The following is a 14200-nucleotide window of genomic DNA, read 5'->3' as shown; positions in this document are numbered from 1 at the left end:
CTGGACCTCTCTGGGGGCGCCCTCCAGTATCGGTCAGATAGGGTTGGCCGCATCATTGTGGTGTGCTGCGTCCTGCAAAACATAGCCCAGCAGAGGGGCAATGTGCCGCACGGGCAGAGGAGGGCGGAGTGGAGGAGCAGCAGGAAGAGGCCCAGTCCTCCCCAGATGAGGGGGTGGGGGTAATGGTCAGGGCAGACGGGGTAGACACAGGTGGGTGGCTGTCCACCGTTACCGGCTGGCCCAGCGGGCACGGGACAGACTGATAGCCGCCCGCTTCACTGACTAGATGGGCGTGGGAATCGGGTAGTATGGCCACAGACCGCACACCATGGCAACAGCCGACCACCCACACCCCCCAACCATCCACCCACCCCACCCGCATGCACACCACCCCCCCCCCATTGCCGATCCACCTGCGGCACAACGGGCCGGGCTCACACAGTTGCGGGTGGACGCGTGTCTATTGCAGGCCATGGAGGATGATGACAACCCGCCCTGCAGTGAGCTCCTGGCTCCACATCGTTGGACTATGTCTGACCCATGGCCACAGTACCACCATCCACCCGGACCATCCCTGCATGCGGCTGTGACACTGCAGCGCACGGTTCCGTCCTCTGCCCGGGGGATGTTGATGGCGGCCCAGGGGGAAGGGGGCAGACTCACCTGGGGCTGAGGTAAGACCACCCCTCATACACACACTTGCGCTCAACGTACATGACATCCCCGCACGCTTTGGACAGAGCACAAAGGCAGCTTCTGTAGGTGTAACATGAACTTCAATAACCAAAGGAGTTCATGCACGTGCCCTAGCCCCTAAAACTCATCTGTGCCCTGCACCCGTGCCAACTTACTCTGTGTCTAATTGTTTGGCCTTACGGGCCCTTTGACTACGTCTACGTGGTTCCCCAGACGGTACAGCAGAACTGGAGGTGGACTCCTGTGATTCCTGCCCTCTGACACTGGATCCCTTTGGCGGCCGTTTCCTGGGGCGTCCTGGCCTAGATGGGCCAGGCTGCGGCCCGGGCGACTGGGATGGCGAGCTGCCAGCCTGTCCTGCCCGTTGCCCACCCGATGCACCTGGGACGGAAGGGGGGGAGTCCGAGGTGTCGCGGTGTACCGGGACCTCCCCTACAGGGGGAGCCGGGACGGACCACACCACCTCCTCCTCCCTCGGGGTGCCCGATGGCCCCCAGGCCTCTACATGGGTGGGGGATGTGAACGGACGGGCCATCAGACGCCCCCCCGACATCTGGCGCTGCCAGCCCTGGAGGCCCGTGCTGGTATCGACAGGGGTCTGCAGGTTTGCAGCCATGGAGCCCAGGGGGTTGGCAAACCCTGTCTGTGACAGTGCGACGCCGGCTCGCACATGGCCACTGGCGCCGATGCCCTCAGCGATGGCCTGCAGAGACTGGGCCATGGCCTGCTGAGACTGGGCCATGGCCTGCAGAGACTGGGCTATGGCGTTGAGCGCCTCTGCCATCTGGCGCTGGCACTGGCTCATGGCCTCCTGTGAAAGGGCAGCCATGTCCTGGGCCACAGAGGTCGCCTGCACGGAAAGCCCCAGGCCTCGCAAACCGTTCCCCATGTCTGACACCATCGCACCCATTGCCTCCACCGCGGACGCCACCCGTGCGGTGTCAGCCTGGGTGGCACGCATGACCGGCACCACTCCCAGCTCCTGGACGCGGGTGGACTCCTCCACCTGCGACTGCAGCCGCCGCAAGCCGCCCGTCACCCCCTTCGCTCGTCTCCGGGTCGGTGGTTGCATCGGATCTATGTGTGGGTGTGGTAACTCCAGGAACCCGGGATCCATCTGGGCGGCAGATGTTCGCTTGGGCTGGGCTGCCCTCCGACCGCCCGGCCCCTCTGCTGCTCCTACCTCCACCTGCTGTACCGGGACGGCTGTGTTGTGCGCACCAGTGAGTGTACCAGACGCCTCATCACTAAAGTGCCCAACCGAGGTGAGTGTTTCTGCGATGGTGGAGGGTGTTGGTGACAGCAGTGGCGTTGTGTCGTGCTCTTCGTCCCACTCTGAGTCCATGGCACTTTGGGGTGGGGGTTCGTCTCCACCCATTCACTCTGAGTCACTGTCCGGTATTTCGTCTTCCTGGGTAGTGCTGTCCCGGATAGGGGTGTCCTGGGCAGTGCTGTCCCGGGTAGTGGTGTCCCGGGTAGTGGTTTCCTGGGTAGTGGTGTCCTGGGTAGTGGTGTCCTGGGTAGTGGTTTCCTGGGTAGTGGTGTCCTGGCTTGGATGTGACGGGGGCCTGTGGCTGCCCCCCTCGTCGCTGGGTGGTCGCTCCCGCACGTGACGGGGGTGTCGTCTCCCTGTTGCTCCAGGTCTCTCCGTCTCCCGTGGTGTGCGAGGGGCATCCTGCGGGCGTCGCATGCTGGAGGGTCCGGGTCTCTCCGTCTCCCGTGGCCTCCGAGGGGCATCCTGCGGGCGTCGCATGCTGGAGGGTCCGTGTCTCTCCGTCTCCCGTGGTGCGCAAGGGGCATCCTGCGGCCGTCGCACGCTGGAGGGTCCGTGTCTCTCCGTCTCCCGTGGTGTGCGAGGGGCATCCTGCGGGCGTCGCATGCTGGAGGGTCCGTGTCTCTCCGTCTCCCATGGTGTGCGAGGGGCATCCTGCGGGCGTCGCATGCTGGAGGGTCCGTGTCTCTCCGTCTCCCGTGGCCTCCGAGGGGCATCCTGCGGGCGTCGCATGCTGGAGGGTCCGTGTCTCTCCGTCTCCCGTGGCCTCCGAGGGGCATCCTGCGGGCGGTCTGCATCTGCGGGGATGGGTGCCTGGACGTTTGGTCCTGCGATACACAAAGAAGCTTGCATGGTTAGACATCAGGCAGTGATCAGGTGATATGGGGGAGGGGGATATAGGGGAGGGGGGGATATGGGGACGGGCTGTCGGTGGCTCACTTGCTACTACGCCCCCGACCTCTGCATCAGCAACCTCCTGGTCGTCAGGTCCGCCAGCCAGTTCCAGGGCCCTTTCCTCGTGTTCGGTCAGTGGCCTCTCATCAGCGGGACCTCCTCCAGTCCTCACATGCTCCTTATTGTTGTGTGCGCACTTATCCTGTGGGGGGGCAGGGGGGTGGCAGGGGTAAAAGGCAACACTGTTAGGCAGGTATATGAATGCACGCCATCGGTTGCGCGTGCATTGCAGAGGTTAAGGTTAGGGCTGGATTCACTTGGGGATATGGGGGAGGGGGGGATATGGGGGAAGGGGGGGTTATGGGGAGGGGGGATATGGGGGAGGGGGGGATATGGGGGATGGGGGATATGGGGATGGGGGGGATATGGGGGAGGGGGGATATGGGGGAAGGGGGGATATGAGGGAGGGGGGATATGGGGGTGGGGGAAGGGGGGATATGGGGGAGGGGGGATATGGGGGAAAGAATATCAAAGATTAAAGAGCAACCAAGAGGTTTGCCACTGCAGCAATCAGGTTCACAAACCAAAAATGGCCCTGACACCTGAACAATAACTAAGATGTGAAGATTCAGCCTTGTGAGTTCAAATCGCACCGTGGCAAATTGTAAAACTAAGTTCAGTGATCAGCACACAAAAACAAGCCTGAAAAATGCTGGATTGCCATCAAAACCCCAACTGAATCACTAATGTCCTTCAAAAAAAAATGGAACTTGGCATCTCTATCCTGGTCTGATCTACATGTGATTCCAGTTCCACACTATAGTTGATTCTTAATGCTCTCAGGGCAACTATTAATTGACAATAAACAAGGGCTTACATCCCAAGAACAAATAATTTTAAAACTGAACAACCTGCAAAGCCTCATTGCTTGGATTCACACAGGACAAATGCGCACTTGGAAATGACTATTGGGAAAGGTCCATGGGGAGCGGTACCAGAACCCAGGACAGTCTGACCAAAAATGAGGTTGCAGGGGTGGTGGAGGGGGATAGAATGAAAGGATTAAAAAATAGAGACATGTGGCAATATTAATCCATTTTGTGAAAACCAATACTGCCTTAAGAAATCTAGGTTGACTGGCCACTTGCCTCAGCTCCCAGCTAAATGTGCGTCAGGGTCCAAGCCAAACTCCCTGAACATCATGAACCAGTGCCCTATTCAAATAAGAGAGCTAAATTCCTTTTGGAAAAGTAAAGTATGGCATGCATAACCAGCCACTTGAGCTGCCTGCCACAAGCAAGCATGTGTCAGAAGGTGGCTCAAGTCCATTTTTGGCAGACTTGATAAATTGAGAGTTTTGAATAAGGAGAGCAGTATCGTATATTAACTGCAGTATAATTACATGTCTGTTTCTGGCTTTATAGTAAAATGAATCAATATTCCCTGTTTTTGAGAGAATTTTGTACTTGGAATTATATCAGCACACAGAGGGTTAAAAGATCTCGGCGGTGAGATTTCTGTAAAGAAAATTCAGATTAAAGTGAGAAAAGAAAATAAGTCAGAAAAATCTAAAGTGGAGAAGTTTTATGGCTCAGAGCCAAATTGGGCTGGGACTGCTCAAGCTGCTCCAACTCTGAGCAAATGAATAACACACAGAGAAAGAAGAAACACAGTTTAGGGTCTGGAGCTGTGCAGAGCAGTGTGATTAGCGGGAGAGTCACATTAACCTCTGCCAAAGTTAGGAACAGCATAGGATTTGGATTTAATTGCAGGCAAAAAGGGCTTATTTGCTTTTGAGGCTGGTCCCACCTCAAGAAAAAATCTTTACTGACAGGACAGGACAACATACTACCCCACCACCTCAATTAAAGAAAAACTTCAAACTTAAACGGGTCCCTTTGGACCAAAAACACTTGGAGCTTCTGCAACAAAGGCTGTAATGATATCATGATTTGTTTTTGATTGAAACAACCGTGAAAAGTTTATTGAAGACCAGGGAGAAAAATGGGACAGCTGGCAAAACTCCTGATATGGCATTTCCTGCTTTTAAAAGGTAAGAAGGTTTACCTACTTTAAAGAAAGAGAAAAGTCATTTTGTTAAACATTCAGAGATATAAATCTCATTTTGTATCCTGATTTGAAATTTACATTCTTCTGTGTCACTTGATAACTGGACAAAGACGCAATCGATAGACTGATAGACTGAAGCTTACTGGTTAGGGTATTTTTTGTTGAACAGTATATATGGGCAGGGTGTTAGTAGAAACTTGTGATCATTTAGTCAGAGATTAGACCGACATGGTCAGTGGCTTTCGCGTTTGTCCTGGGAATAAAGCTGCAGAGTTTAGACAAACATTCTTCCTGACAGTGGTAATGATGCTATCCAATTTTTTCTGCGCATTTAGAGCTGCTCTTCTCAGTTCTTTACACAACAATGCTTGGTCCTGTATCTAATCCATGTTGTATCTGCCCTGGGCGTGTTCAATGAGCAGTGCAGAGGGAGCTTTACTTTGTATTTAACCTGTGCTGTACCTGCTCTGGCAGTGTTTGATGTTCAGACTGATTACTTGGTGCGTAAGATGTTCTCCATATTAACATCCATCGCCTCTATGACCACAAAATTCAGCCCTTGGGAATAAAAGCGAACCATCAGTGAGATTCACTGTTAAAGAGACCTGACTCAAATGAAAGTTCTTTCCATAGTTTTATCCGAAACTAAATCCGACAACACAGTACAAAATACAGGCTCACAACGTTAAATTTGAATATAGACCAGAAGTCTTTCCTGCTGTGCTGGCCTCAGTCATGATTACAATTGATCTCAGAGCTCTGGATTAGAAAGGGGAACATAATACGAGCTCTTGGGCGTCATTCTCCGACCCCCCGCCGGGTCGGAGAATGGCCGTTGGCCGCCTTGAATCCCGCCCCCGCCCCCGCCGAAGTCTCCGAAGGGAGAAAAGTCGGCGGGGCGTTAATGGCGCCGCTGCCGCAGAGAATGTCACGGGTCTGCGCAAGGCAGCCGATTTTCGGCCTGCCGATATTCTCCCTTCCGGATGGGCCGAAGTCCCGTCGACGTGATGACCGTTCACGTCGACGTGAATCAAACCTCCTTTTCATCGGCGTGACCCGGTGCTCCAGGCTCACGCCGACCAGCGAGGAGGTGAGTGACGGCCTGGGGGGTTGGCTCTGGGCAGGAAATGGCGTGGCCGCAGACTGATTGCGTGAGGAGAGGTGTGTCTCGGCTTGTGTGTGTGTGCGGCGGGGGGGGGGGGGGGGGGGTGGTTAGAGTAGGCTGGGCTCCGGGGGAGTGCCGGGAGGGGGTCCGTGCCGGGGTGGAGGTTGGGGGGGGTCCGTGCTGGGGTGGAGGTTGGGGAGGGGGTCCGTGCCGGGGTGGAGGTTGGGGGGGGGGGTCCGTGCTGGGGTGGAGGTTGGGGGGGGTCCGTGCTGGGGTGGAGGTTGGGAGGGGGGGTCCGTGCTGGGGTGGAGGTTGGGGGTTGTGGGGGGTCCGTGCTGGGGTGGAGGTTGGGGAGGGGGTCCGTGCCGGGGTGAAGGTTGGGGGGGGGGGTCCATGCTGGGGTGGAGGTTGGGGGTTGGGGGGGGTCCGTGCTGGGGTGGAGGTTGGGGAGGGGGTCCGTGCCGGGGTGGAGATTGGGGGGGGGTCCGTGCTGGGGTGGGGGTTGGGGGGGTCCGTGCTGAGGTGGAGGTTGGGGGGGGTCCGTGCCGGGGTGGAGGTTGGGGGGGGGGGGTCCGTGCTGGGGTGGAGGTTGGGGGTTGGGGGGGTGTCCGTGCTGGGGTGGAGGTTGGGGAGGGGGTCCGTGCCGGGGTGGAGGTGGGGGGGGGGGGGTCCGTGCTGGGGTGGAGGTTGGGGGGGGTCCGTGCTGGGGTGGAGGTTGGGGAGGGGGTCCGTGCCGGGGTGGAGGTTGGGGGGGGGGGGGGTCCGCGCTGGGGTGGAGGTTGGGGGTTGGGGGGGGTCCGTGCTGGGGTGGAGGTTGGGGGTTGGGGAGGGGGTCCGTGCCGGGGTGGAGGTTGGGGGGGGGGTCCGTGCCGGGGTGGAGGTTGGGGGGGGGTCCGTGCTGGGGTGGAGGTTGGGGGGGGGTCCGTGCTGGGGTGGAGGTTGGGGGTTGGGGAGGGGGGTCCGTGCCGGGGTGGGTGATGGGAGGGCAAATTAGTTGGTCCACCTGGCCAGGTGCCAGCCTCCAACAGTTGGACCCATGCGGTGGAGGGGATATGGGCAATGATGACATGTCGTCGTTCCCCTTCCCCCCACCAGGCCGTCATGTTTTCAGACCATCCAGCGATGTTGGCCGCCGTGGTGGCAGCCGCACATGTCTATGTTGCCCTGGATGAGGAGGAGGAGGAGCGCGCCAGAGAGGCGGCGCAGGCTGCAGCAGAGGGACAGGCGGCAGCCGCCCAGGCTGGAGGGGACACCTGACCGACAGGACGAGGAGGGGGAGGAGGACGTCGCGGCCCCACGGCAACGGAGGCACCCGAGGGCGCCCCGTGTGTACCGGCCCCGGCAGTCATACCAGGACCTCACGGACCGGGAATGCAGGAGGAGACTCCGGATGAGCCGGGAAACCGTGGCACACATCTGCCACCTGCTGGCACACCTGTCACCGCGTGGCACTGGCGGGGGACACCCTCTCCCCGTGTCCGTCAAGGTTACGGTGGCCCTGAACTTTTATGCAACGGGGTCATTCCAGGCACCGAGTGGGGACCTGACCGGCATTTCGCAGACATCGGTGCATCCGGGCAGTGACAGATGCCCTTTATGCCATGGCGCACCGCTACATCCGCTTCCCCGTGGACCGGGCCAGCCAAGATGCCCGGGCCGTAGGCTTCTCTGCCGTTGCCGGGTTCCCCATGGTCCAGGGCGCGATCGATGGGATGCACGTCGCCGTGCGGCCACCTGCAGATAACAGGACCGTGTTCACTAATAAGAAGGGGACCTATTCAATGAACGTACAGGTGGTCTGCGACCACCGCATGATGATCCTGCACGTCTGCGCCCGTCACCCAGGCAGTGTACACGACTCATTCGTGTTGTCGCGGTCATCCATCCCCGGCATGTACGAGGGACGCCATCCCCGGCTGAGGGGCTGGTTGCTGGGCGACAGGGGCTACCCATTGCGATCGTGGCTGATGACGCCTATACGGAGGCCACGCAATGAGGCGGAGAACCGCTACAATGATGCCCATGTAGCGACAAGGGGAGTGATCGAGAGGTGCTTTGGCGTGCTGAAGATGCGTTTCAGGTGCCTGGACCTCTCTGGGGGCGCCCTCCAGTATCGGTCAGATAGGGTCGGCCGCATCATTGTGGTGTGCTGCGTCCTGCACAACATAGCCCAGCAGAGGGGCGATGTGCCGCAGGCAGAGGAGGGCGGAGTGGAGGAGCAGCAGGAAGAGGCCCAGTCCTCCCCAGATGAGGGGGATGGGGGCAATGGTCAGGGCAGATGGGGTAGACACAGGCGGGTGGCTGTCCACCGTTACCGGCTGGCCCAGCGGGCACGGGACAGACTGATAGACGCCCGCTTCACTGACTAGATGGGCGTGGGAATCGGGTAGTATGGCCACAGACCGCACACCATGACAACAGCCGACCACCCACACACCCCACCCATCCACCCACCCAGCACCCTCACCCCCCTCCCCAACCCCACACACCCCACCCGCATGCACACCACCCCCCACCCCCAATTGCCGATCCACCGGCGGCACAACGGGCCGGGCTCACCCAGTTGCGGGTGGACGCTTGTCTATCGCAGGCCATGGAGGATGATGACAACCCGCCTCCGATGAGCTCCTGGCTCTACATCGTTGGACTATGTCTGACCCATGGCCACAGTACCACCATCCACCCGGACCATCCCTGCATGCGGCTGTGACACTGCAGCGCACGGTCCCGTCCTCTGCCCGGGGGATGTTGATGGCGGCCCAGGGGGAAGGGGGCAGACTCACCTGGGGCTGAGGTAAGACCACCCGTCACACACACACTTGCGCTCAACGTACATGACACGCCCGCACACTTTGGACAGAGCACAAAGGCAGCTTCGGTAGGTGTAACATTGACTTTAATAACCAAAGGAGTTCATGCACGTGCCCTAGCCCCTAAAACTCATCTGTGCCCTGCACCCGTGCCAACTTACTCAGTGTCTAATTGTTTGGCCTTACGGGCCCTTTGACTACGTCTACGTGGTTCCCCAGACGGTACAGCAGAACTGGAGGTGGACTCCTGTGATTCCTGCCCTCTGACACTGGATCCCTTTGGCGGCCGTTTCCTGGGGCGTCCTGGCCTAGATGGGCCAGGCTGCGGCCCGGGCGACTGGGATGGCGAGCTGCCAGCCTGTCCTGCCCGTTGCCCACCCGATGCACCTGGGACGGAAGGGGGGGAGTCCGAGGTGTCACGGTGTACCGGGACCTCCCCTACAGAGGGAGCCGGGACGGACCACACCACCTCCTCCTCCCTCGGGGTGCCCGATGGCCCCCAGGCCTCTACATGGGTGGGGGATGCGAACGGACTGGCCATCCGACGCGCCCCCTACATCTGGCGCTGCCAGTCCTGGAGGCCCGTGCTGGTATCGACAGGGGTCTGCAGGTTTGCAGCCATGGAGCCCAGGGGGTTGTCGAACCCTGTCTGTGACAGTGCGACGCCGGCTCGCACATGGCCACTGGCGCCGATGCCCTCAGCGATGGCCTGCTGAGACTGGGCCATGGCCTGCAGAGACTGGGCCATGGCCTGCTGAGACTGGGCTATGGCGTTGAGCGCCTCTGCCATCTGGCGCTGGCACTGGCTCATGGCCTCCTGTGAGAGGGCAGCCATTTCCTGGGCCACAGGCGCCGCCTGCACAGAAGGCCCCAGGCCTCGCAAACCGTTCCCCATGTCTGACACCGTCGCACCCATTGCCTCCACCGCGGACGCCACCCGTGCGGTGTCAGCCTGGGTGGCACGCATGACCGGGACCACTCCCAGCTCCTGGACGCGGGTGGACTCCTCCACCTGCGACCGCAGCCGCCGCAAGCCACCCGTCACCCTATTCGCTCGTCTCTGTGTCGGTGGTTGCATCGGATCTATGTGTGGGTGTGGTAACTGCAGGAACCCGGGATCCATCTGGGCGGCAGATGTTCGCTTGGCCTGGGCTGCCCTCCGACCGCCCGGTCCCTCTGCTGCTCCTACCTCCACCTGCTGAACCGGGACGGCTGTGTTGTGCGCACCAGTGAGTGTACCAGACGCCTCATCACTAAAGTGCCCAACCGTGGTGAGTGTTTCTGCGATGGTGGAGGGTGTTGGTGACAGCAGTGGCGTTGTGTCGTGCTCTTCGTCCCACTCTGAGTCCATGGCACTTTGGGGTGGGGGTTCGTCTCCACCCATCCACTCTGAGTCACTGTCCGGTATTTCGTCTTCCCGGGTAGGGGTGTCCTGGGTAGTGCTGTCCCGGGTAGTGCTGTCCCGGGTAGTGCTGTCCCGGGTAGTGCTGTCCCGGGTAGGGGTGTCCTGGGTAGTGATGTCCCGGGTAGGGGTGTCCTGGGTAGTGGTGTCCTGGGTAGTGGTGTCCTGGCTCGGATGTGACGGGGGCCTGTGGCTGCCCCCCTCATCGCTGGGTGGTCGCTCCCGCACGTGATGGGGGTGTCGTCTCCCTGTTGCTCCAGGTCTCTCCGTCTCCCGTGGTGTGCGAGGGGCATCCTGCGGGCGTCGCATGCTGGAGGGTCCGGGTCTCTCCGTCTCCCGTGGTCTCCGAGGGGCATCCGGCGGACGTCGCATGCTGGAGGGTCCGGGTCTCTCCGTCTCCCGTGGTGTGCGAGGGGCATCCTGCGGGCGTCGCATGCTGGAGGGTCCGGGTCTCTCCGTCTCCCGTGGTGTGCGAGGGGCATCCTGCGGGCGTCGCATGCTGGAGGGTGCGGGTCTCTCCGTCTCCTGTGGTCTCCGAGGGGCATCCTGCGGGCGGTGTGCATCTGCGGGGATGGGTGCCTGGACGTTTGGTCCTGCGATACACAATGAAGCATGCATGGTTAGACATCAGGCAGTGATCAGGTGATACGGGGGAGGGGGATTTAGGGGAGGGGGGATATGGGGACGGGCTGTTGGTGGCTCACTTGCTCGTGGGGCCCCGACCTCTGCATCAGCAACCTCCCGGTCCTCAGGTCCGCCAGCCAGTTCCAGGGCCCTTTCCTCGTGTACGGTCAGTGGCCTCTCATCAGCGGGCCCTCCTCCAGTCCTCACATGCTCCCTATTGTTGTGTGCGCGCTTCTCCTGTGGGGGGGGGGGGGGTGGTGGCAGGGGTAAAAGGCAACAGTGTTAGGCAGGTATATGAATGCACGCCATCGGTTGCGCGTGCATTGCAGAGGTTAAGGTTAGGGCTGGATTCACTTGGGGATATGGGGGAGGGGGGATATGGGGGAGGGGGGATATGGGGAGGGGGGGATATGGGGGAGGGGGGATATGGGGGAGAGGGGATATGGGGGAGGGGGGATATGGGGGAGGGGGGATATGGGGGAGGGGGGATATGGGGGAGGGGGGGATATGGGGGAGGGGGGATATGGGGGAGGGGGGATATGGGGGAGGGGGGATATGGGGGAGGGGCGGATATGGGGGAGGGGCGGATATGGGGGAGGGGGGATATGGGGGAGGGGGATATGGGGGAGGGGGGATATGGGGGAGGGGGGATATGGGGGAGGGGGGGAGGGGGGTATGGGGAGGGGGAATATGGGGGAGGGGGGATATGGGGGAGGGGGGTATGGGGGAGGGGGGATATGGGGGAGGGGGGGATATGGGGGAGGGGGGAGAGGGGGGATATGGGGAGGGGGGGGATATGGGGGAGGCTCACCCTGCCTGCTGTGACGAGGTCGTTCACCTTCTTGTGGCACTGGGTGCCTGTCCGTGGTGTTAGGGCCACAGCGGTGATGGCCTCTGCCACTTCGCTCCACAGACGCCGGCTGTGGCGTGGGGCAACTCTGCGGCCGTGCCCGGGATACAGGGCGTCCCTCCTCTGCTCTACCGCGTCCAGGAGCGCCTCCACATCGCGTGACTCGAACCTCGGGGCTGAGCGACGGCTAGCCATCCAGTCGGGTGTTGCGGTCGGGTGTTCCGGTAGGGTGGGGGGGAGCTGCGCGGCCTTATGAGCCGTCACGCCATGCAGCGCGTATGACGCTGCACGGCGTGAACCATTGCGCAAGCGCGGATCCCGTCACGTCGCTGCTAGCCCATTTCGGGCCGGAGACTATCGGCCCATTTTTATGACGTGACGCAAGTGGGATTTGCGCCGTTTTTTGCGCCGATCGGCGGACTTTCCGCCGATAACGGAGAATTTCGCCCCTGATTCCTGATGACTACCCCATCACTCCCACTGAAAGATACATGCATATAACTGGAGGATGCGAAAATTGGGTTTTGCTGTGATTGTTACACAGATGTATTTCTAACACTCACTGTCACACTATCAAGCCTTGCATGTGAAGGTCAATTGAGGTAAATACAGAATTGTGGGTGTTCTCTATGGAACCTGTCAACACCTTTCGAAGAGATGGGAAGGAAACTGAAAAGACTAAAGCCTCAATTTTAACTGGAGACAATAGTGGGCAACCAGTTATACCAACATTCACAAATGAAGGCCCAGGAAACACGACACCTGGTGGCCTGGAGACCAGGACAAGGACAGGACCTGATTAACAACACACTCAGAGAGTCACCACGTGCTGAGTACCAGGACAGATCTGTAAATAACAAGTTGAAATAAAACAGCGTTGTACCAAATACAACCGTGTTGGTTCATCTGTACCTCAGAACACCCAACACCACAGAGATTTTATCCACATAGGCCCTAAAGTCTCCACCCAAAACGGGCAGCAAGCTATACCTGATTGGGCAGAAATGGGTCAGTGGGTAGTCAAAGGAATGGTCCCCCACATCCCCAGGACAGGGGAAGAGAGTATTTATGTTCTTCCTGGCCTCACAAGCAAACCAAAACAAAAGTACCTAGATTTGCCTTTTTGGGCCTCTTGCAGCTCCTTAACACTTCCCAACAAGGGAGTTAGTTACAACAGCAGTCAGGCCCAGGTAACCGCATATTTCGAATCATAGAATCACTACAGTGCAGAAGGAGACCTTTTGGCCCATCGTGTCTGCACCAACCCTTTGAAAGAACACCCCACCTGGGCCCATGCCCCCTCCCCATCCTCGCAACTCCAGCTATCCTTTTGGACACTAAGAGGCAATTTAGCATGGCCAATTCACTTAACCTGTGAATTTTCGATTGTGGGAGGATAATGGGGCACCTGGAGGAAACCCACACAGGCATGGAGAGGAAAGTGCAAACTCCACACAGTCACCCAAGGTCGGATTCAAACCCAGTTCCCTGGAGCTGAGGCAGCAGTGCTGCCCATAAAGAATTATCATGAGCATCTTTCTCATCTGTTCAGAATACCTGCTAAACTTGGAACATGTGAGGAAGAGCCGGGTCCTGAGTGGGCTCCACAGATTATTTTAACTGCCTACCTGGTTTCTGCCAGGTGGGCCGGGTTAAAATTACTCCATAAAAAATTAGGATAGCCTTGTGAAAAAATTGTTTGTACTGTGTTTGCAGCTTTCACAGCAGAGATGAGAGAAACATAGACATTGTTAAATCTCGTCAGCAATTGTCAATCTCTGAAAATTAATCATTCCATCCCAGGATGCACTCTGCTAGTTCTGGCACATTGTGCACTGAAACCCACAGAAATAGATAAAATCACATACTTGCAGGCCACATTCCGGTGTCTTATCTACAAAAAAAAAAATCAGAACTTTGTTCTGACAGCCCCTGCAACATGGAAATCTTCAACATCATGATATTGATGTTAAAATACTGTAGAAAGAGTCTTAAGTCAGTTCATTTTTGGAAATCTGCATTAGAATTGGAGACCAAGAGGGGAGTGGGGTTAGAATCATAGAGAAAGAGGAGAATGACAACATATCCAGAGGTAGTGTAGAGTGGCATTGGAATCAGACAGTAAAAGGGGAATGGGGTTAGCAATCGGGATAGGGAGGGGGAAATCCATCAGATTCCCTTCTCCATCATTATCTAGTGCTGGAAGCTAAGTGAATGGCATGGGTGGCACGGTAGCACAGTGGTTAGCACTGTTGCTTCACAGCGGCAGGGTCCCAGGTTCGATTCCCGGTTGGGTCACTGTCTGTGCGGAGTTTACACGTTCTCCCCGCGTCTGCGTGGGTTTCCTCCGTGTACTCCGGTCTCCTCCCACAAGTGCCAAAAGACGTGCTTGTTAGGTGAATTGGACATTCTGAATTCTCCCTCTGTACCCAAACAGGCGCTGGAACGTGGTGACTAGGGGCTTTTCACAGTAACT

General features: G+C 58.6%; 1 protein-coding gene across 2 annotated transcripts in view; it reads left to right on the top strand.

Moving 5' to 3' along the window:
• The first annotated feature begins 4531 nt into the window (after positions 1-4531).
• The window catches only part of LOC140392660 (matrix remodeling-associated protein 8-like), a 142973-nt gene continuing 133304 nt past the window's right edge, over positions 4532-14200 (top strand). For both annotated transcript variants that reach the window (XM_072478152.1, XM_072478151.1), the window contains exon 1: positions 4532-4916. In XM_072478152.1, coding sequence (XP_072334253.1) covers positions 4868-4916 — 49 coding nt within the window. In that variant the 5' untranslated portion in view covers positions 4532-4867. The remainder of the gene's footprint in view (positions 4917-14200) is intronic.

Source organism: Scyliorhinus torazame, chromosome 16 (assembly GCF_047496885.1).
Source record: "Scyliorhinus torazame isolate Kashiwa2021f chromosome 16, sScyTor2.1, whole genome shotgun sequence".
Classification (NCBI taxonomy): domain Eukaryota; kingdom Metazoa; phylum Chordata; class Chondrichthyes; order Carcharhiniformes; family Scyliorhinidae; genus Scyliorhinus; species Scyliorhinus torazame.
Note: the sequence above shows the minus strand (reverse complement) of the source record. Positions and strands in the feature narration are given on the sequence as shown.